Here is a 23,760-nt window from a genome sequence, read left to right on the forward strand (position 1 = left end):
CTGGGGGCGAGACTAAAGGAGCCAGGGAGCAGATGCTTTCTAAAGCCAGGACCATGCTGCAGACTTTAATGAACTGCTTAGTATTAAAGCCATTACCAGCGTCCTGAGAGGAGTGGCAAAGAGACCCAACCCCAGGGAACAGGCCCCTCTGATGAGGATAAAGCCTGTTTGTGCAGGGATAGGGCTACACCCACAGTGAAACCAGCGTTTGGGTTAAGATGCGACGGAGATGGGTGGATTACAGCATCTAAGTCCCATTACATGGGGCGGCGGGGAGAGCGTGCGTGCAGAGGATATTAAAGCAGAGACAGGCTGAACACCCCCAGGGAGATGTTTGGCCAGGAGTTTCAAAGCCTTTGAGATCTTCATTGGAGAGGCTTGCATGGTTCCCGGCACCTGCCTAGGAAGGCTTCTGCCTGAGCTCTCACGCTGCTCCCATCACTGAGGGGCTGCTGGTGCCCCCCCAGGTCCTGGGGGAGCCAGGCTTCCCACAGAATGAAGGCCAAGGAGGAGCCATCAAAATAAAGTCACATGGGTGCCAACCCAAGTGTAGCTGTCCCGGGGGGTAACACAGAACATGGCAGAGAAGAGCTACCTGTGAAAGGCTGAGAAAAGGCTGCTGGGGGCCAGCAGGATGGGCCCCCTGGGAAGGGCACAGCCCTGGTCCTTGACCCATTTCAGGTATCCTTTGGTGATATGCGCCATGCCAATGGCCCTGGATGAGCAGTAGAGGAACTTGTAGCCATTCCTAGAACAGAGAAGGTAGAACCAGGCAGAGACTGGTCTCTGAGCAAGCTGCAGCTTCATTATGTCCCTTGCCACTGCCACAAGGAGGTGGGACCTACATGCTGGGGTTTGAAGACTGAACAACCCCCAATTCCTGCTCCCTGCACCCCACAACAGGCATGCACAGCCACCACCACCCCATGCACAAGGGACCACTGATTACATCTAGCAACGCTGCTCTCCATGGGCTCGGGTGCTCTGTCCGCTCAACGCAGGGCACTCGGGTCCAGGCTCCATAGGAAGAGATCATGAGCGGGCTCATCCCAGAGCAGCCACACAGGCAGCAGGTTCTCCTCACTGCCAGCTCCAGTCCTGGAGGTGCTTTGGCAGATCTGCATTAGGTGGCTTGACATGGACTCACCCCAGAGCCCTCAGCCTCTCACCGCCACAGGCGCTGCACTCCAACCCAGGCGGCTTCCAGGTGATTTCCCGGCACCACCCAGGCACGGAGAACAGCCTCCCATCATCCTTTGGCACCTCTGCTAGCTAGAGCATGGGAAGGCAAAGCCAGATGCAACGCTCAGCAGGTGGAAAAAACGGGAGCACACCAGGGTGCCCAGTGGCTACCTACTGTTCTAACCAGGCTTAACAGTATTCAGTGAGCTTCCTGCCACTCCCAGCACATCAACCAGAGCTTGGCACATGCTCTTGAAGAACCCACTCAGCTGGCTGCACAAGGATACCTAGTTATTGCTTTGAGTTATGTAAATATTAACTTAGTGCAGGGGAGATTTAGTCGACTTCCAGGAGTTTCCCCCCAGCTTAGCACACGAGGTCACATGTGTGCATCTGGTTCAAGAGGGGAGCTGCAGGCAGGGGAGGCCAACCAGGAGATTCAGGTGTCTGTTGGTTTCTCTTATTCAGTAGACCAGGTATAAAGGCAAGAGGGGCAGGGTGCAAACTCCCCCCTCTCTGGCTCAGTTATTCATCTATCCCAGCAGCCCCTTGTGAGGACAGTATGCAAGTGAAGTGGGGCTCACCTCTTCCAGGCATGGAGAGGGATACGGTTTCCTCTTTGTGCCTTGCTCACCAATAGAGGAAATACTCTGAAGTCAGCCAGGCTCACTGCAGCTTCAAGTACACCCAACAACAGGTACACAGCACCCCACAGTGGTGGCTCAGAGATCACACAAGGAAATATCAGCAACGGAATACTCTGGCCAACTGAAAAGTCACCCCCATAGGGGCACCACCAGGGATGGAACGTGACAGGAGTGCTGTTCTATTTGACAGGATGCACAAGACAACCTTAAACCAGATTTAGCTTAGTTAAAACCAAACATTCTCCAGGTCATTTTAAAACACAGTTGCCTTTGCAGGTCCCAACTCAAGAGACTTGCTACTGACCAGTTCAGGTGAACATAGGTGAGGGAGGCCTTAGAGCCAATTGCTCCCCTTTACATGTGAAAAATCACAGAAGTTGTTTGATGACTGTGGCCTTCTAGACAACATCACATGCTTCCCTAATCCACTAGCCAGTCTCCTACATTTGCCTAGGTGTCCTTCCACAATGCCCCTTAGGAGGCTGCTCAAGTCACAGCATGTTTTCCGAGCCTCCCCCCGCCTCCCAACCATCTACCAAATCCTCTTCCAAAACCTCTTCTTCCAGGAAGCCTTCCCACACCCTCTTCCTCAGCAAGGCCTCTGTCATAGGCCAGCATTTGGCCCAGTTAGCCTCTCAACTCTGTGAGGCAAGGTCCATACTAAGTGGGTTGTAGAGCACCCCATAGCTTTGCAGACCTCCATGAACAGTTATATTGTCTTTTTCCTCTTAATCTCTAATAGCTAGCTTTCCTGTTGGCTGGTCATCCCTTAATTTCCACCTACAAGGTTTCTTCCCCAGGACCAGCTGGGTTTGGCCACTGTCAGACAGAGGATATTGAGCCAAGGGGCCATTGCTGTGAACTGGCCTGCCAATTCCTACGATTTCCAGAGAACTCCTTGGATATCTACCCAAGCGAGTGAGGCTTATTTACGGTCTGACTGAGGAATTCCCAACAGGAGATGGAGTCCCCTGGAAGGCACCTTTTGGAGAAATAGAAAGCAGCTTCTCCTTCACAGAAAGCATCAGCATCGCTGCTTAGCACGTTAGTCACCCGGACAGCTCAGCTGACCACGCTCACAAACACTGGTAGAGCCATGACCCTCTTTGGTCATTTCCTTGCCAACGTGCAGCCTGGATGGCAAGGACTGAAGCAGGGATGAGGAGCCTTGGAGCCATTAACCCCACAGTGCCAACGACAGCAGAGAAGTTGAACACTAAATTGGTCAAAACACAGGATCTTCCATTAGATGAGGTCTTTATGCCTCCTATGTCCCCAGCCTCAGGGTCAAAGCAAAGAGCTCTGCCAAGTCACTCTGACTGATAAGGCCTTGGGCAAAACTCTACTGTGGCTTGTAAGGGCATTTGCGGTCAGTCCGTCCGTCCCCCACAATGTGTAATGCAAATAAGGATGGGAAGGAGAGAATGGCTACTAGGCACAGGTCAGAGGAAATGCTAGCTCCAGCTCTGCCCCGCCTCCTTCCCCCAGCAGCACTGGGGGAGAGAAAAGGTTTAACATAACCACACAGAAGGAGACAGAAGCTAAATGCAGGATGGGCCCCTTCCCCATAAGAGGGCCCTGATCCTGGGGTCCCACATCTCAGTCCATCTGGGGCAGGGCCCCTGCCAGGTACCTGACTAAAGCTTTAACTTATTTGATACCTACATGTGGATTTTATGGAAGAGTTTGGCAATGCCCTGGTGGGTCCAGTCTTTTCCCAGTTGCGGCAATATGTGACCCAAAGCATCAGACCTAGAAGGAGAAGAGGAGGTTAAAAATACACCCTTAAAGTTATGCGATTCCCAGCTGGTTTGACAACAGGCCTCCAGGCATTGGTAGGCTTATGGTACCCTCTGGGACAGGCCCATAGCCACGTACACAAGGCATTTAATGACATGTGCTCTCCCTGCAGACAACACAGAGGAGGGCCCCTTACTTGGTGATGGTCCCATCGATATCAGAGATCACCACCTTGTCGTCCCAGTTCCACAGGTAGATGGTGGCCTCGCAGCGACACGTGCCCTGGTATTGAGTGGTCACGCTGAACACCACCTCGTTGGGGCCATCCTGCAGGTTCAGTCTCTTCTACAGCGAGAGGGGAGAAGACACATGGATATTCGTGCAGCGCCTCTCCCCAGAGGACCCTACGCGATACTACCTGGGTGAACACGTATTCCACCCCAACACATTTCAGTTGGAGGAGACGTTCTGTGCAATTTTACATGTGTGCACACCCCCCATGTCAAACCCCTCTGAAGTGCAGCTGTTCCTAGGGCAGACTGTAGTAGCTGTTTAACAGCACACATTAAGCAGCGGCATACAGAGCAGTTTTTGCAGGAAGAGAACTGTATCCAGTTGAAGCCACAGGGGAATTTCAGGCATGAAGACTAACGACTAGGGTTGGATTTTGGTCAAGACACCCCTATGGGGTCTTTCTACCCACCAGTGATCAGGACCCCTTTTTCACATCTCAGCCAAGAGATACTCCTGCAGCCCAGAACCCCCGACCAGTGCCGGCCCAGAGGGAGAGGGGCCCCAACAACTGATTCCACTTAGACCTTCAAGGAAAATGTCCCACCCAACTAGTGACCATACCTGACCCTGCTTAAGCTAGCAAGATCTAAGGTGATCTTAGGCCTAGAACAAGATGTTTAAGCCCTTTAGGAGAATTAATATCTTGGCCCCACTGCAGATCATCCCTTTAGCATGCTCCTAGGTAGTGGCAGCCCTATTTGAAGGGCCATCTCTTCAGTTTCAGAGAGAGACGGGTCTCCTCTCCTTCAGCCTTGATAGCGGAGAACACACACATACAATCTGATCTGAAGAGAGCCTCAGGGATTTCTTGTAGGTGGGAAGAAATTTCTGCACGGTGGCATCAGGGCTCGACACCGGGGATATGGATTCATCACTGGATGAAGGATCCATCTTCCTCCTACACCCACGTGGAAATTGAGAGAGAGAGAGAAACGAGGCTGTTTCACTGCAGCAGCAACAGGAGCCCCGACTCAAGCCACAGCTACCAGCACAAAAAAACATCCATGTACTGGAGAGGGCGAGACCATGCAGCAGAGAAGTATGACCAGCCTTGCTCGGGTAGATGGGCCGGCATCGTGAAGTGGGTGTGGGGGGCCTTGACTGGGGTTGTCATAGGGACTGGAGTCTCCAGAGCTTCAGGTGCATGGAGGTCAGGATATAATGAGGAGCTGAATGCCCCAACATTACCCACCCCTCTTCCCTCTCGAGGCTACAAAGGGGGCCCCCACCACTCTCACATACAGGGGTAGCCATCGGGAAGAGCAATTCACTTAATAAAAAGGAGGGAGAAGATCAGCCCAGCCTCCACCATAGACCGATAACTAGCACGAGAGGGCTGCTTACCTCTGTGGGGTAGAGCCCTGCTCCAGTTCTCCTGCGCTGGGTTCATGCTGTGGACACAGGCATTTCTACCATTAGCTCCTTTAGATAGATTCCCATTGGGAGCTCAGAGGCCAGGAGTAAAGGCTACCTGCTTGGCTGGCTGTCAGAGCGGTACCGGATAGCTCTTCACCATGAGGGGAAAGAGGCTCACAACAAAACCCACCAGCACCTAGTGGTGTGGGGGTGGAGAAGAAGTCTTATCCAACCCCAGCTCTGGGACACAAGATGGGGAGGGGAGAATGAAGATCTGGCCCCCATGGGGGCTACCTTTCCTACCCTAAGGAGCCAGTGCCTACCTTGATTTCAGTCCAATACCTTGTGGTCTTCACCTGCTATTGCAGAGCCCCTCTTCTGCCCCCCCATGCACATTTCCTTTTAGTTTTGTTAACTGCAAATTCTTGTGGGAGTAATTCCAGGCACACCACCCAACTCCAGGGTTCATGCTCTTACATGCGGAGCTCCAGCAGTTTGTGCCACACTAACAGCTCAGGCACTAGGGCCAGGTCTACAACACCACTTACTTCGGTGTCACTTACGTCGCTTAGGGGTGTGAATAAGCCACCCCTTTGAGCGACGTAAGTGACACCAACCTACGTGCCGGTGTAGACAGCACTATGTCCACAGGAGAGCTTTTCCCGCCAACATAGCTACTGCCTCTCATGGAGGTGAATTTCTTATGCAGATGGGAGAGATCTCTTCCCTCAGCCTAGAATATCTTCACCAGACGCACTACAGCCACTAACTTCCAGCAGCATTGGGGTTCTGAAGATACCACGCAGTGCCAAGGACACATGACCCCTATTTTCAGACGTTACTGCCTCCAGTCTCCACCTCAGCGTAGCTACAATGCCCTGTTGTGGTTTGGCTTGGGCAGGAGAACGCAGAAGCTATTCAGTCTCTGCTCAGTCACAGCCACCGCACACATACCTCCTCAGCAGTCAAGTCTCTCCTCCGCCAAGAAAACCACCACCTGCCGCTCTTCTTGGGCATTTTCTCCTTCACCAGCCGGTCAATGGTGCTCTGTGAAGATGAGAGAGTTTAAGAGGGACAACTCCTGCTGCACAGCAAGTCCTGTCTGAGCCCAAGACTGGAGAACATTCACAGGGCATAGTCACCCAGTTACCTCAGGATGGCAACAGCCAGGCCACTGCCCAAGCACTGAACATAGGCTGAGGGGAAAATTCACAGCATTGACCTTCGTTCAGCTTCCTCCCCAACCCATCCTCATCACCACAACCCATCTCTACTAGAAGCTGAGGCCAACGGACAAAAGGCCAGAGCAGACTGAATTCTTCCAGAGGTCAGGGGTGTCCAGCTCAGCCCTGTCCCCAGGCAGATGTCACCGAATTGGCCTTTTGTCGAGGGGACAAGGGAAAGCTGCATTTCCCAACTGCCATGTTTGGGCACTCAGAGCGACATGTAGGTACGGACACTGGGCACTTCTACACCAAAGTGCAGTTCTGGGCTTTGCGTGTTTGAGCGAGGAAAGGACAATTGATGCACTTTTGTGGTCAGGGAAGGAGGGGACTGGGAGTCAGGGTTCTTGGCTCCCACCCCGACTTTGCCCCACACTTATTTAGTCTCTGTGCCTCAGTCCCTTCCCAACCCCCATCTATATAGCATATGAGCATTTACAGCTACTCACTACACAGTGAGGTTCTGAGGCTTGGCAGAGCGCCTGGGACCCTTGGGTGATAAATACTATTAGCACAGGAATATAATTTCCTTAAGGGTAAGGGACTCTGCAGGGTCAGAGGAATGCAGTGTTTCTGCCATTTACCTTGGGAACGTTCTTCTGGAATGCCTGCAAGGAGAGGATCATGGGAGCAGCCACTGCCCAGTTATAGTATCTGAAAGACACAAGAAGTAGAGGAAGGCAATTGCACACGAAGAGCTAAAGCCTCAGGAGGGTGGTGGCTAGGCATGGGGAGGCTGCCTGGAAAGGGAAAACACAGCAAGTGAAGTAGCAGGGAACAAGTATATATTTGGTGCAAGGGCAGCAAAGAGCCATTTTCAGATCATGCTGGCTGCAGAGGGTTTCCCCACCATTTTGAACCTCTCAATAGCTAGGTCATGGTTTTGTGTCTACGTCCCACAGAGCAGCCAGCAAGCACCATGTATCCCAGCCTAGACAGTACTACAATACAAATAGCCATCGACATCAGTCATGGACGCTTGGAGAGAGGTTTCTTTGGCACAAGGGGACTATATAAAAAAAAATTTAAAAAAGTCACCAGCTCTAGGAGAAGCCAAGCCAGAAGAGCAGACTACTCACTTCTTGTGGATCTGTATCACCAGGTTTGGGTCATCGAGGACTTCTGGGTTCTCAGCAAACTCCTGGTAAGAGATGATGTGCTCCACGAACTTCTCTAGCAGAAACAGGAGAATGGGGAGAGATGAAATACCAGCAAGCCAGCACCTGAGCGGTCCCTCACTAGAGCATTAAGCTTATGTGAACCAGAGGGGGGACATAAGCAGCTCTTTAATGGCTGTCAGGATAGGAGTCCTAGACCTCCTCATAGGAAGCTGTCAGACATCTGTGTTGCTGGGCACCACCTCTCCTTAGTCACTTGAATGGGTCCTGCAGACGCTCCCCCTCTTCCATGGCCCGGCAGCTGGTCTGCTCCCTATCTGTACTGTACCTCCTCTTAGACAGCTACATACTGTTCCTGCCAAGGAGGGGAGAATGGGAATAGGGGCGGGGCTGGTTGTAGCAGAGCCAGCTGCTGTCCCAGCACAATAAGCTCTGCCCCTGGAGAAGGACACCTTCAGTGGTGTGCTCTGAAAATTAATAGCAGGTTCATCCCTCCTGCTTGGACCTACTGTGCAAGATCTCTCTGCTGTCCCCGAGACCGCCACATAGGGACAGCGCGATGGGGTGCGTGAGGTCATGAGTGGGGTCGGATAAGTTATCGGTGCCTCCATCGACTGTAGGACCAGCCAGCAGTTGGGTATGGCCAGGGCTGCTGGGATCAGTCCAGGACTTTGAACCCGGTTCCACATCACTGTCAACAACAGAAGACACAGTGACAATGCTGCGTGAGTCACCAAGTCAGATACACCCCGGCCACCCGAGTGTGGGAACTGAACTTATCTCCGTGCCTCTGGAGGCACATTTTTGAACCAAAACGGTGAGACCAGGTTCATTCATATGAATAGGCAACAGGAGTTCCTTCTGACCGCATCAGGCCATTGAAGTCCACACAGAGGTGCAGAGCTGTTCTGCTGACTCCCTGGCCTGTGGTCTCCACAGCTGAACACAAGTGAGCAGGATCTCCTGCTGGGAGAAGTCCCAAGCAGCCCTCTCAGGAAGAAACTTGGGCCTAAGATGTAAGTCTGCAAGTACAAACCGGTCTTAAAATAAGAGATCCTTAAAAATTAAGGCAAACCCCAGAAGAAAGGGGGTTGGGCTAATGAACAGCCCACACTGTATGCCTGTTGTAGTACGAGTGCGGTTCTGGTATAAAGTAGAAGCTAGACTGCCCTGAGATTAGTTATACTAAGAAAGGCCATTAAACACTCTCCAGTCCCATCTATATTGCAGGATGGAACGGTGCTCAGCGTAGCTAGGACCGCAGGGAGTTTATCTGGACCAGTTACCTCCAACACGTTGTTTCAGTGTTCACTCCCTCCACGTCAGTTAATAGAACAATCTTTTCTGGCTGCAAGGAATCAAAACCCCTCTTGGGCCAAGAAGGTGGCCGGACCCTGCTCTGAAACCAGCTTAACAAAGGCCATACCTTTTGGGGAAATAAAGGGCCACCTGCTCCTCGTCCAGATTGGGGAGGTCCTCCAAGTAAATGTCGCTGGGACCCAGGTGAGGGCTTCTCTTTGTGGAACCTCAAACACAGACAGACATACAGTGAGACCAGCATTTTCCCCCAATCCATCAAGCTCTTACAGAAGTGCCAAGACTGTTTCCCCACAAAGACTTTAAAATTCCCATTGAAATAGACTTCAGCTAGACCAACATGGTGTTGCAAAGACTGCAGGACACACAGAGCTAGTGCAGGAGAACCTAGAAGTGAAGCCAACTATAAAGCAAAAAGGAAAACTGATGCATCTATTTTCACCCTCTGTTGATGTTGCTCTGGATTCATCCCACAGAAAAAGTAAGCTGTGGCTCAGTGTCACTTAAGTGTTAGAAACCCAATATCCTTGAATATGTCAGAGGACGGACAGCGAGGAACACAGCTGAGCAGGGATTCTGTATAGCTAGTGTCAGCCACAAAAGGGAAGAGAAGACAGTAAGCCAGAGCCAGAGACCTGCTGGACTTGCACAAACTGAGGTGCGTAGGCCAGGACGACTTAGGCAACGGACACGGCATATTTGAGGGATAAGGGAGGCTTTGGGAAGCGAATAGGTAAGGGAGAGGACAGGTATTTGGGATGCAGGAGGGGGGTTGCCAACTGAAAGAGGGGAGTTGGAGGTGCATGTTGCTCTGGGGCTTGCAAAGCAGGTGGAGAGAAGCTGGATTAGAGTGTTTGCCACTGGGGGAGCCAGAGAGCACACTCACCTTCCCAGGAGTGCCATAGGGAGCTTGGTGCACCATTGGGCAGGGGAGCTGCAGAATGAACACCCCACTCCCAAAACACAAGGGCCTCCGGCATCTGCATGCTCGGAAGAGACACCTGGGGCAGGCCCGGATGCAAGATGTGGATCACAGACGCACAGCTCTAAGCCAGGCGGCCTAATCCCATAACCAGAGCTATAACAGTCTCCATTCTGCACCGTCCAACCTGCTGCTCACCCTGCCTCCTTGGGCTTTCCGGTCTGGTTCCTGGGCTATCACTGGGTTCCATTCTCTCCGAACCCGCCTGTCTTGGGGCTGGGGCTGCCCGTGCGCAAGAGGGATCCAGCTCTAGGGCTTGCTGATTCTTCACCACATTCTCTTCTCCTTCCACAGCTTCTCCCGCTGATTGTTCCTGTGCTCCCTGCTCTCCTATTTGGGGCAGGGTGGTCTCAGGCGCACTCCCCACCGTGGCTGCAGACTCTGCCGAGGGCTGGTCTTTCAGCACAGGGGGGCCATTCCCATTTTGGAAGATGGGCGTTGGCCTAATTACAGGTGTGGTGGAGGAACAAGACGTATCCCAGGAGTCTGCTGTTCTCAAGTCGCCTTCCAAACCTGCCGTGATGGCTTGGAAGTGGGTTGCCTGGCTCACTGGGACGGTCGTTGTGGTGGTGATGGTCACAGTGGACTTGACTGGTTCGACTCGCTCCAATTTACTCACCTTAAGAGGGGGAAGGAAAGAGGGTTGGGTGTGGGAGGAGTAAAAACCAAAGGATCAGCCCTTCAAAAGGAAAGGCAAAAATTCTCCTCCAAATGGCATCCTTTCCCTCCCATGTGTATGCTAGGCCCCAGCTGGAATGGTATCCGCATGGAGTGCGTGAAGAAGAAGAGAGGCAATAGCTAGCACAAGGGTTGTCTACCTTTCTCAGCTCCTTGCTCTCCCCCTACCCAACATGCTATAAAAACTCCACCGCCCACCTGTGCCATAACAACTGGTTTTCTGCATATAAAACTCAGGGCTGGCATTAGGGGGCAGCAAGCAGGGTAATTGCCCGGGGTTCCATGCCACAGGGGCCCCCCGTGAAGCTACATTGCTCAAGCTTTGGCTTCAGCCCCGGGTGGTGGGAATCAAGGCCCATGCAGTGGGGCTTCAGCTTTCTGCCCTGGGTCCCAGTGAGTCTAATGCTGGCCTTGCTTGGGGGACCCCCTGAAACCTGCTTGTGGCCCCCTAGTGGGGCCCGGACCTCTGGTTGAGAGCCACTGAGCTAGCGGATGCTCTGTGGAACTTATACCAGTGATGGGAGCTCACCAAGTACCTTCTAACCCCAAAGCACCTGCTCCCCCTGGATTCTGGCACTATGGAAAGCAAAGGAAAGTTGCTGTATCATATTTACAGTAATAAGCTATACTCGTCCAAGCACCTTTATCCCAGTATAACTGCATCACCCAATGGGGCGGGCAGTGCTGCTTTAACCATACTAGTTTCAGACAGAGCTAGGTAGAGCACAAGGAGCATGAATAGACTAGCCCTTATACCACCACTCTGCAGAAGGCTCCATGTCACATATAATCAAAGACAGACCGACCTCAGTTCCACTGGTTATCAAGAACAAGCCCATGTGCACATATTACACAGAAAATACATGAGAGAACATTCAAGGTTGCAAAGTTAAGCACTCAAGGATGCCAGAATTAAGGTTGCCGGTCACCATCCCTCCCTCCCCATGGGCTTGATGTGTGTACAAGTGAATGGCCCATCAGGCTGTTCTCTTCTGGCTAGTGAGGGGTCTACCAACAAAAACCTAACCGGTAGACGCAGCCACAGTGGGCAGCCAAGAGAAGGAAGCACCAGACTAGAGCTATTCTGTAGGATCTGCTCTAGAGTTCAAGCTACAGGGACAATATTCTGCGTAACATAGGCACTTACATAGACTCAGTTCTGACTCAGTCTATGGGTTAGATTTTAATTTATATTAAAGCAAGGCTGGGACTAAGCATTAGACCAAGACCAAGTGAGTCAGACATACTAGAGATAAGAAATGTAAGAGACATATCACACCCCCCGACCATTGCTCCAGAATAGCCCATGCAGAACACCAAGATGCCTTCAGACAATTGCAGCACAGATCCTATTTCGCTGAGTTGAAAGAATTAAGCTGCTATCTGAAACCTGGGACAGCCATGTTCTCTCGCTAGACCAAGCACCAGCTGCCCACCGACACGTGGTCAGAAAGCTAATTTCCCCCCAGCCAGTCTTTCCGAAAAGCAAAATTTGTTTAGAGATTGTTTTTTCCATTCCCTCTCCCTTACCTACCTGAGGGAGCCTCCCCCAAGTCCACTGCATGCGGGGTTCAGCTCCAAGAAGAGATGGCTCAGAGGGTTTGATCTCCAGTTCAGAGTCACTTTTGGGGGAAGACGGACGGCTTGGAGTGAGGCTACAGAGAAGAACCAGGAAGTCAAGCAGAACCCTTTCCACGTCCACAGCACCCATCCACATTTGTATTACAGTAGCACCAGGGACTTCAACTGGGACCAGGGCTGCGCTGTGCTAGGTGCTGTACAAACAGAGCTGGTCCCTGCTCCAGAGAGCTTACATTCTAACTAGCCAAGACTGACAAGGGATGGGAGAGAACAGAGAGGCAAAGCCATCGGAAGCGATTTGCCAGAAGTCACACAGCAGATCAGTAGCAGAGCTGGGAATAGAACCCACGTCTCTCAAGTCCCAGTCCAGTGCTCGAGCCATTGGCCCAGACTGCTTCTGCAGGCTTGTCAACACGGTGCGTTAGTCTGCTCCAGAGAGGTGTAAATTCTAGTTCACACCAGTATGTCATACACCAAATAGTCTGCAGGGACTCTGCTGGCACACACTAAAAGTTCCCAAGGGAGCGCTGATGTAGGCCTTTTTTAAACATTACCACATCAATGCACGCTTGGGAACTTTTAGTGTGGGACACACTAGTGCAAACTAGAATTTACACACCCCTGGTTCACTGTGTGGACAAGCCCAGAGACTTCTTCAGACCCCAATTTCCACCACCACCATCCACACAGATTTGTCCTTGCCGCTTCTCAGCTCTGCCCACAGGATCTGGGTCTGTGTAGGGCTTCTAGCTCTTCTACATTCCACTCGCACCTTATTGGGCCAGGGAAGCTTAATGGTCCAAGATCCGCTCCCTTGCTCCACACGGCTTTCTAGTCACCCCATCCTCAAATATACCCCACCGTCTCATGGAGCCTTAAAATGACTATTACCTCTGTGGCGGAGCCAGCTCCCCATCAGAATAATGGTAGCTCTCTTTGGATTGCACAGTCCCAGCTTCCTCACTCGGGAGGTCAGTGAAGGAGAAATAAACTGAATCACTGTGAAGAGAGAAATAAAGTAAAGTAGAGTGGAAGATGGAAATACCGGTATTGGGACCTATTACGAAGTGACACACACACGCGCGCAGAGAAAGGAACTAGCCAGGACGTTAACCCAAGACCGTCAGTATCCAAAAGCGAAAAGAATACAGATTTAGCATTTATACGGGCTTCACTTCCCCATGGTGTTGCAGTAACGTTAGCCACTAATGAACCACCCCCCACTGCTGGGAGGCAGGTAGTGGAATCACTTCCATTTTACACAGAGAAACAGCGATTAGGCAAGCAACTTGTTCAGTGCCACCCAGGAGTCAGTGACAGACTCTGGTGTCCTCGCCTCAGTCCACCAGCCCCCCAAGGAGCCCCACCCAGCCTCCTGGCAGGGCTCACCAAGCAGTCAGCAGCTTGCGCTTTTCCTCGAGAGTCCATTCACTGTCAGTCCCTTCCTGCTCTTCTGAAGTAGAGTCCGCCGCCCCCTTCGGCTTCAGCTTCTTCCTGCGCCGCCTTTTCTTACGAAGGGACGTCATGTCAGAGCCTGATGCTTCTGGCTCGCCAAGCAGGCTGAGCTGAGACACAGTGGATGCCTGGGATGGTTTGGCCTCGAGATCTGGACTCTCTTCCAGAGGGATAGGGGAGGTACACAGACAGGAGGGGATCATCTCCTGGAACAGAGGTGGGAAGAGGCACAATTGTTAACCTTTGACCCCAGCCCTGTGGGGACAATCTACACAATAAATGTCATCACAAAATTGTCATGTCCTTGAACGAAGATCCCTTCAGGTCTGGTACGTGTGGAATAGACACCAGGACACCTTTGTTAGCCTCGGCCCACAGAGACTGACTTTGAAAGGAACTTTCCAACAGCTTGGCTGAATGCAATTAGAAGGTGGAATCAAGACTTAAAAAGAAGTTAATGGTGCAGAGGGGACTGAATGGCTCAGGGGACTGGTAACTGGATACGCAGCCTTTTCACCTCTAGGTCAGTCGGTCTCACCTAGCAGCAGCCAAAAGTCAGCATGAGGGGGTTGTCGAAGCAGGACAGACATCCCCTCACAAGACCCCAGGCATTGTCAGGCACAACAGAGGCACCAAGATCACCTCTCTGCTGACCATTGATAAAGCCTCAAAAAGGGGGTTGGCTAATCACTGTGCTGTTCATCAGGGTCCTGGAGATGCTCCAGTCCTGACCGCATCTACATTGCATCATAAGCTCCTTGACACTGGGACCTCTCCATGTGTTATACCTGGAGGGAGAGGGAGAGACAGCAAGAGCACTATACACACCCAGACAGCCAGCGAGGGCTAATGGCACAACCCCAATGGAGAACAGCAATCTGAGCTTACTTGTCCTTCCCTCTTCCACTCTGCATCCCTCTTGCAGTAGGCATGAAGTCAGGAAAATACAGAAAAAAAAAAAAAAAAAAGCCAACCCACAACCGGTACAGGAGCCATTTCAGGGGCACTCAGTGGGTACATTCACCTCTTCCCAGCTATAGAACATGGTTTACCTCATTCTCCTCTGACTCCTGGACGAAGAAGGCCTCTCCATTGTCTCCCAGCTTCATGTGCAGGTCCACTGGCTCCCCGTTGATTTCTATGTCAACCTGACAAGGGGGAGGGGGAGAACAGGGCTTGGAATCCACTCACCCATCAGTTCCCCAGCAATAAAGACAAGAGGGGAGATCCATCCAAACCACATCTTCCCCGGGAACCTCCTTCCATGCCAACACAGGGATCTCCCAAACCCTCTGAAAACTAGGAGGGCTGCAGACACCAGTTTTGTTTGGAGGAGGATGGAATTCTTCTTGGCAAAAGAGTCCCCAGTGAGGCCCCTCAACAACTGGGGAGAGAGTGTCCCAGCTCATGGGGCTACCTATCCCCACCAAGGCTCCTCCCAGACCGCAGACCTGTTTCACTTCCACCTGCCACTTGGTAAATGAGGGACAGAGGTCCTCTCACATATAAGTGAGGGACACTGACTCTCCCAAGCAGCCTGCTGAGGATGGTCTAGCTTCAGAGAGGGGGAAAGCAAACCATTCCACAATGCACCAGGGGTGTGTGACAACCCAGGCAAATGGCAGGGCTCTCTGCCCCCACCCTCAAGCCAGCCTCTGTGAACTTAGTTTCAGGAAGAACTAGAATGGAGGGGACCTACGCAAGTAGACACCAGTGCTCCCTAGCACGAGCAGCACACACACACCGCATCCGGAGGGCATCACTTACCACTTTCTCCCTGGAGCGCAGGACTCCCAGCTTCCCAAAGCGCACGTGGAAAGGCGAGCACCGGAAAGAGCCATCCGGCTGCCTCACCACAATGATGTCGATGCATCCTGTCAGGGTGGCTGGGTTCAGGCCCTTGTACAGCTCCTTCACGGTGATCAGCACAGTCTCAGCCAGCTGCCCCACGTAGTTCATGGTCTGAGACTGCAACCCAGGGAAGCGGGGAGAGACTCAGGGGGCTGTGAGGGACCTGTACGCCAAACTGGCCAAGGTAGAAGAATCAACAAAAGCCCATTTTATATAAAAGTCAGCAAGCATTAGAGCCACAAGACTGGATTAGTCTGAACAAGGGAGGTCTATTGAGGGGGGTTAAAATTGCAGCTGGTAAACAAAAGGAAAATGGAAACAAACAAGTGGCCCAGAATTGCTGTTTTGGAAATTAGGTCCAATTGGTAGACCAAAAAAAACAAACCGTGGAAGGGTGGGCTATGCTGCCCAACACCCATTTTTTAGGGTTTGAGAGAGAAGGGGGGGGGGGGGGGGGATCATAACACAGAGGTGGGAGATAGGGGTGAGATTCAACATGGCTGCTGCTTTCTGGAAGCTGGGATCCCCCGGAACACTGTCCTGGGCATCCTGACCAGACCATGCCACAAAGAGAGAATCAGTGACACCACCTTTAGCTAAATCCTTAACACCTGGAATGTGAGTCTTGGGTCCCTGCTCCCTCCTCCCATCCCACGTGTCATTTCTCTTCTCCACTTTACTGCTTTCCTTTCCCCTCTCTTTTCGCCTTACATTAAGGAGTCTGGCTTAACTGGCCAAGACCGCCCTTTTTGCAACATTGCTGTGAGCACGTGACCAGAGGCAGCTAAAAGCTATGCTCTAAACCAGTGGTTTTCAACCTTCTCTCATTTGTGGACCCCTAAAAATATTTAGAGTGGAAATCTTAGGCAGAGTCTGCAGATCCCCAGGGGTCCACGGATCACAGGTCGAAAACCACTGCTCTAAACAGCCCCAATCTGGGGTACAAGTTTGTCAGGTCTTGGAGAGGCTGATTGGACCATGTGCCATGCCCGCATTTCTTCAGCGGCGAGGTTGCAAGTGAGAGTCAGCACTAGAGAGAAGCTGTATTTCCTATCTCTGCTGTTCTTTTCTCTCCCTTTGTGTGTTTGTGTCTTGTTTTGTTTTCAAGGAAACAGGATCAGACTAACAGCAGCAGCTGCTGTTTCTCCCTCACCCCAGGACAGTTACCATCTTTGAAAGACTGGCAAACAGGATTTTTTCCCCCTACGAGACCCTACAGCTAAAGGGAAAGGCTAGGAGTAAGGCTGTGAGTCTGTCACAGATTCCATGACTTTCTGGGACCTTCATGACTTCTGCAGTTGCTGGTGCGGCTGGCCTGGGAACTGCTGGGGCAGTCTCGGGCCACTGTGCCCATCCCCTCCAGCAGCAGGAGTTTGGGTGTGGGAGGGGGCTCAAGGCTGAGGCAGGGGGTTGGAGTGTGGGAGGGGGCGAGGGCTCCAGGTGGTGCTTACCTTGGGGGGAGCGGGGATGTCCCCCGGAAGTGGCAACATGTTCCAAGGCAGAGGCACAACCAGGGAGCTCTGCGTGCTGCCTCGGCCTGCGGGCACTGTGCCCACAGCTCCCATTGGCCATGGTTTCCGGCCAGTGGGCGCTGCGGAGTGGGCGCTTGGGGTGGGGGCAGTGCATGGAGCCCCCGTGGCCGTGCCTTCACCTAGGGGCTGCAGGGACATGTGGGCTTCCCCTTGCCCCAGAGCACCTGTGGTGCCCCCAGGGGTATATAGCACAAGTCATGGGCTATGAATTTGTGTTTAAGAACATAACATAAGAACAGCCATACTTGGTCAGACCAAAGGTCCATCTAGCCCAGTAGCCGGTCTTCCGACAGTGGCCAATGCCAGGTGCCCCAGAGGGAATGAACAGAACAGGTAATCAAGTGATCCATCCCCTGTTGCCCATTCCCAGCTTCTGGCAAACAGAGGCTAGGGACACCATCCCTGCCCATCATGGATGATAGCCATTGATGGACCCATCCTCCATGAATTTATCTAGTTCTTTTTGAACCCTTTTATAGTCACTCACCCTGCTGCTGCCCCCATCCCCCACTCTGACACCCTCTCCCCTTTTCACCTTAAAGCACTAATAACATTCCCCAAGGGAACTGAACAGGGAACAAGTATAGCTCAATGGCCAGATAGATTCTCCTCTGTGTGGCAGGAAGTCCGGTGTATGCTTTATAGAGAGATAACCTGACGCCTAATCTCTCCTTTAGCAAAAGTGCTTGTCATTGACAACCTGCATTAAGGCAGTAGTTTAAACACTTTCTTACACAGACTTCCCTGCCAGACTCGTTTAGTTAAACTGGGTTTGAATAAAATGACTAGATCAAGAAATAAACTCACTGGCTATGTCAGGGCCTCCTTGAGCCAGGTTAGCAGTTCCTTCTTCTGGGTACACAGAAGAACTGAACGGTGGTCATTTGGAAACTGTTTTTAACCCCAATAACACATTTTTCTACAATATAAAAGACAGCTGAGTGTGGCTGTGTCAACACAGCCTTGTCACTAAAAGTCAGTGTGTGTAAATGCTCTTTGTCGGCACTTCTGCTGACAAAATATTTCCAGCCCCCAAAACTTTTGTCTTTCAAGCGAGGGGGAGAGTGGGGGCTTTTTTAAGTACCTGTGAAAGACAAAGTTTTGTCAACAACTTCACAGTGTAGACGTACCCCCAAGGATCCCCTCTGCTTGCCTCCTCACCCCCCCCCCCCCCGCCACTGAAACCCCGCTGTGACTTGTGACTGTCCATGACTTTTACTAAAAATATCTGGACTAGAACGTAGCCTTAGCGATGATATTGTTCAAATAAAGGCCTACCTATTACATCACAAATGCTTTAACTGTTTTTCCTTCTTTTCCTGGGTCTTTAAGAAAAGGTTAACAAGATTTTCTGATGGTGCATTTGCTATGGACCTGAGCAGGCAGTTCATCCCTCAAACCGTGTTTAACGGTTTTGTGTTGTGCAGTGACAGATGACCCCTTGGACTCTCTGGGCCCATGGATTCCATCAAAATGAACCAGCCATTCATACACCCAGGGCGCATACAAGTGCCTACTGTAGGGAAATCTTTCACTTTACAGCCATTTGTGCAGCCTCCCCTCCCCTCCCCTCCTGGGGTAAGTAAATATTATTCCCATTGTATTAATGGGAAAGTGGAGGCAGAGAGGTTAAGGGGGCTTGTCAAGGCCACACAGTGAGTCCATGACAAAGCCAGAATCAGAGTCCAGACCTCTGGCTTCCCAGTCCTGTGTTCAACATGCTTCCGTACTGACCCATACTGCTTACAGACCAGAGACGTGTTTCCAAAGGGGGTGGGGTGTGTGGAGTGCCTTCTACTTTGTGATCAGTCAAAAAGAAGCCCCTGTCCACACACCCTTTAACATCAGAGAATAAGCTAGTCTCCTCCCTGCCACCTAGGTCTTCAGATCATTCCCTGCTGCAGGGGCTCTCCTTGTAGGCCAGAGTCCTTGCCAGTGGCATGCGCACACCCTGTGGAGGGGAACAGGATGTACAGATGAACGCCCAAGGCGAAGGAAGTGCTCCCCTGTGATAAACACAGAGATACGATCTAGCAGAAACCAAGCCATGGCTCCTTTGCACGAGTGTGATCAGCACAAAAGAACTAGGCCAACTAGAGTTAAAGCTTCTCATGAGACATCCTAATAATTCAAGGAACTGCCTCTCAGCATTGACAGTTTGCTGCCACTGCTTAACTTACAGGGCAGCTACTCTGCAAGAATTCTTTACTTGGGTCAGAATTCTCCTCTCACTTCTGCATGGCAGATCTCAGCTCTGATCCTATGCTTCTCTTTTGGGAGACCCAGGCCTGTAATGAGAGCAGAAGAGAGAACCACTGTGCAGATCTGAGGAGAGATTTTTGCCCTCTCTTTTTAGCTATGTAATATCGGCTCTCTCTGAGCTGAGGGGCGAAAACATCATCACCTGGGTGGATAGAGAGCACACTGCATGGGTGTGGCCTTTAGCTTGTTGGGAAGTGACATTCCTGGGTTGACGGACGTGGCTGTTGTTTTGTAACCTGGCTTCCCACTCCTATCTGCACATGCTGCATTCAGGCTTCATTGGATTGCCTTTGAAGTCAATGGAAAGACTCCAGTTAACTTCAGTGAAAGGTGAACCATACCCCTTATGAACACAGTATGTGGGGCATGTCTCTTTGGGAAGATGGAGGAACCTCGGCATGGGAAAAGCAACATACTGCCAATCACAAAACATTCAAAACTCATGAGCAACACCCCAAGATCATGAATTTAAAAGGGTTCTTGTTTACCTTCTGGTTTGAGCCTTTAATTACATTTTCAAGCTTTCCCTGCAACTATGAGGGCTGAACACTTGATTTAAAAATAAATAAATAAATAAAATAAAAATCTGAGATTCTCGCACATCTCCAGGAGCCAGGGCTTTAAAGAAGGCAACAGATATCACAAGAGTGGGAATAAAATAGTGAGAATGGTCAACTCTGAGCTCGCATGCATTCTCTCTACTCCGGGAGGGTCTGCCACCATGCAAACCAGTGTCAGCACATTTCCCTGCAGAATTCTTGGTCGTTATCATTAATGGGTTACAGTTAATCACTCTATCGCTGCACTCTTGTTTCAAAAGCAGATGTCAGGTGTTATTTTGTATGTTTTGAATGTTAATCGGTATGAGCCATTTCACTTTTACATGGATTAGCATTTGCCATCCCAGAGGACTTTAATCCCATAATGAAGTTATCAACAGTCACTTTGTACTGTGTGATCTTCTTATTGGGACACCCTGGCAGATGGCCTTCTGCACCATGCACGTAGCTGTCCAAACTGGGAGAAGAGGCCATGGAAGAGAGGCAGAAGACATCGAGAGTAACACTATACTGAACAACAGAAGTCTTTGCACTTTACACTCATTAAAGGCCAATCCCAACCACTCTGATTTGGAACCATTTCACAGCCACTAGGTACAGGTGTAGATGAATCTCCAGTAGAGCAGAAATTGTTAATACTTTCCCAATTAAGCAACAGCCGTTGCCGTTCACCATCATTTGGCTCCCGGGGGTATATCCCAGAGAAGCAGTCATTCCGATTAAGTGGAATAGACTGTGCTGTAAGTAATGAGCTGTTAAGGGCTATTTAGTTGCAGGTTGGCGGAGGACTCAGACAGTTTTGGAAGGCCACTTTCATTAGGCACTAATGCACCCCAATCACGCAGCTTTTGGTTTTCATTAGCAAGGACATTTGGAAGGAAACCCTGCATGGCCCATAATCTTCATGTCTCTAGTTCACATGCTCCAGCTGATCGTTCCCAAAAGGAAGGTTAATCCTCCCTTTGCCACGCACAGCAGGATGCCAAGACACTGAGGATGTCACAGAGCCTTGCAATTTGCATGGTACGCGCTGTGGTTTTGTATCAAGCGCTGGGACTTCGTGATGATACAAGTGTGACGCACTGGCATGCTGAGATTCCGTGGCATACAGTACACAGCCCCCACAGAGCAGTTCGCAGGAAGTAGTAACAACATGTGTAACCAGCAGCTAATTTCCTCCTGGCTAGCACATGGAATCCCAGCACAAACCTCTTGCTGAGCAAGGCACGAGAGCTGGCCATTCAGCCTGGCCTCCATTTTGAGTAGTAGTAGTGGGGGACAGTCAGTACCCAGGGAGTTACAGGAGTTTGATTTCTTCCATAACTTCCCTGGGCTCCCAGAAGGCCTTACAAAGTCTCCCAGGAGCCACCACTTCAGGAAGCCGCGCCAGGGCCTATGGGATAGGTACCCTGGGGCAATGAGACTGAATAGGCATAGGACAGCCCCCAAGTAGACACAGGGTAAAAGTGCAAGCAAAGCTGCCTGACTAATGGGGACACACTGCAGGGCTGATACTAGCACCCATGTTGTCTCACCAGCTCAGTTCTCTGTGTAGATGCAGCCATGGACCAGAGACCAAGGTTATGGCCACTGTTCATGGACGGTATTAAGAGGGCTAGCAGTAGAGGCCACAACATCTCTATTAACCTCTTCTGGTAATAATAAGATGGGGACAGGAATCTCTCCTGACAGATACAGTTCCTAAAACTAAGACCTTGTAGTGTGTCCCCCCTGCCCCCTCGAGCTTTCACAGCCCCCCTCCCTCCCCACAACTCCTCAGCTGTTGGGAAACTAACAGGTTGAGACAGAGGTAGGTGGGAGACTGTTTCCAGGCTTACTCACCAAGCCCCTGTAATAGTTAGAGGAAAGCAGTTGGTATCAGAGCCCAGCTGGCAACGCTGGGTGAAAACAAGCACTGAGGCAGGGAAGAGATTAAGCATTGCGTTTTGTTAAATCTGAGTGAGTGGCAGGCCCCAGAATGGAACCCAGGAGCCCTGGCTGCTAGCCCTCTGCTCTAGCTACTAGGCCACCCTACCTCTTGAAAACACAGGCATACAATCTTAGGTCTGCTGGCCGGGGCAGGATGGTCAAACGGTTGTTCTGGACATGAGCCAGAAAGCCAGTTTGGTAGCTTAGCGGCAAGTGCTCCTGCGCTACACAAGCCGCCCCCCAGGTTCAAATCCCACTTACCCTCCTAGCTAGGAAGGAGGGCCAGTGTGCCAAGGCCACAGTACTCACAGCCTGATTAGCTCCAAGAGAGAACAGACTTCGGGTTACTCTGTATCAGCCCAAAGCAGCATGAAACCAGACTCCAGAGGAGAGGTCAAGATTTCAGCTGGTTTCCTCCTGCTGCCATACAGGCCCTGGATCCCATCTCTGCATGTCACCCTCATCCCAGGGCCCCTCCTCCCCAACTTTGGGTATTTGCATGACAGGAGGCAGAGCTAGGAGATAGCTCACAAATCCTGCAGATGAGGGATTTAAAGCCACCTCCCATTCGCCCAGCAAGCCAGCCAATGCAACACAGCCTCAGTGGACTGTGGGAATCCCAGCAGAGACCTTGAGAGCAGACGCTGTGGGGAAAGAGAAGGATTCCTTACCCAGATGGAAGGGGACAGCTGAACACCATCAGATGCTGCCTCTTCCCCAAAACAGGCACGGCCTTCCCGGTATGCTTCACACAGAGTCATATCGCTCTGGCTGCCAGACATCCCTCGAATTGGTCCGGCAGGGACATCCACATCAAACCCCACAATCCCAGCCCCATGTTCCCCCTGCACTCCCCACCCCAAAGGGGTAACAAAATCCTAAGGGTTTGTTTTGCTGCTGTGCAACCCAGAGCAAATGTCCTGGCTGAGTCCAGAAGCTTCAGTGCCTGTCAGCTCTGTGCTGTGCTCACTGTGCTGGGAGAGGGTCATGGGCCATCCCCACGCTGCACCAGCCTGCTGAACCCAGCTTTCTCCAGTGCGGTTTAATTGGCAGCAGTGCTGCCGATCCCCCAGCCAGCAGGCAGGAGACACCTGATCTTCCCTCTGTGTCCTCTGCTTCACACCCAGCCAGCCTCCTTGGTTCCCAGGACAGCACACACAAGGGGCACAGAGCTGGATTTTCCATGGGTGAGCACATTACAGCGCATTGTACAAGAGTGCACTAGGCCTGAGCACACCCCGGGCTCAGACTGCGAGATACTAAAAGGGTTTTATGTTTACTTGGTCATGGGAACGGGGTAGCAGAGGAACAAACATGACCACTTCAGTTTAACCCACTTTCCACTCATGGAGTATCTGGCAGGCACAGGGCAGTACAGTGGTGAGGGAACTTAATCTGAGCTCCAGAGGACACAAGTTTAATGGCACTGCTGAGCAGAAACTCATCCAAGCAGGCTCCAACCTAGGATTAACAAGGCACTACGGCAAGGACGCTTACAGGGCCTTTCAACGCCTTCATTCCAGAAAACTTGTACTGCGCCCCCTTGGCTACCACTCCATATCTCTGCCATATCCTAGAGGGCCAGATGCCAGCTCACGGCAGCTCCTCAATCACTGGCTCAGTCTCACACAGCCCTGGAGAGACAGGACGAGACTCCCAAGCTCCAGGCCAAAACCCAACTCCCCTCCTGGTCAGGGAAACTAATCCTTAGCCAGCAGGGGTCTGGTCATCTGTGCTCCGCCACTAGGGGGCAACATCACACAGTCCATCCACCATATTCATGTTCCTCCAAAACCAGTCACAGGCTTCCAGGGCATTTGATATGGGGCTGAGGTTATTTCACTCTGGAGGGCGATCGTGTCACCCCCTCCTTTCCAAAGGAAGCAACTAGCGCTCAAGAGCAGGCCAGGGGCTGGGCAGGAGATCTCTGGCACTGCCAGAACCCCACAGGGCACTACCACATCCACACAGCACGCATGGCTCATTTATAACAAGACAGTGTACTTCAGCCTTCGGGTCCCAGCGAGCCTTGATAACCGTGGGGGGGGGGGGG

The 23,760-nt window shown here is 51.6% G+C and overlaps 1 protein-coding gene across 3 annotated transcripts in view; it reads right to left on the reverse strand.

Moving 5' to 3' along the window:
* Window positions 1-23,760, reverse strand: part of LPIN3 (lipin 3) — a 51,092-nt gene that overhangs the window by 2,182 nt on the left and 25,150 nt on the right. The window contains exons 1-17 of one of the 3 annotated variants that reach the window (XM_024202012.1): window positions 22,017-22,155; window positions 15,341-15,541; window positions 14,626-14,721; window positions 13,508-13,779; window positions 13,010-13,117; window positions 12,072-12,192; window positions 9,998-10,478; window positions 8,987-9,086; window positions 8,070-8,251; window positions 7,522-7,615; window positions 7,027-7,096; window positions 6,174-6,266; window positions 5,208-5,254; window positions 4,641-4,761; window positions 3,766-3,914; window positions 3,495-3,581; window positions 596-748 (exon numbers count right to left, since the gene is read on the reverse strand). In XM_024202012.1, the coding sequence (XP_024057780.1) occupies window positions 596-748; window positions 3,495-3,581; window positions 3,766-3,914; window positions 4,641-4,761; window positions 5,208-5,254; window positions 6,174-6,266; window positions 7,027-7,096; window positions 7,522-7,615; window positions 8,070-8,251; window positions 8,987-9,086; window positions 9,998-10,478; window positions 12,072-12,192; window positions 13,010-13,117; window positions 13,508-13,779; window positions 14,626-14,721; window positions 15,341-15,532 (2,366 nt within the window). In that variant the 5' untranslated portion in view covers window positions 15,533-15,541; window positions 22,017-22,155. Of the gene's footprint in view, window positions 1-595; window positions 749-3,494; window positions 3,582-3,765; window positions 3,915-4,640; window positions 4,762-5,207; window positions 5,255-6,173; window positions 6,267-7,026; window positions 7,097-7,521; window positions 7,616-8,069; window positions 8,252-8,986; window positions 9,087-9,997; window positions 10,479-12,071; window positions 12,193-13,009; window positions 13,118-13,507; window positions 13,780-14,625; window positions 14,722-15,340; window positions 15,747-22,016; window positions 22,156-23,760 lie in introns of those variants that run through there. The other 2 variants (XM_029912585.1, XM_029912584.1) reach the window with 2 other exon arrangements.

Source organism: Terrapene carolina, unplaced genomic scaffold, assembly GCF_002925995.2.
Source record: "Terrapene carolina triunguis isolate 2854851 unplaced genomic scaffold, T_m_triunguis-2.0 Scaffold233, whole genome shotgun sequence".
In the NCBI taxonomy this organism is placed as follows: domain Eukaryota; kingdom Metazoa; phylum Chordata; order Testudines; family Emydidae; genus Terrapene; species Terrapene triunguis.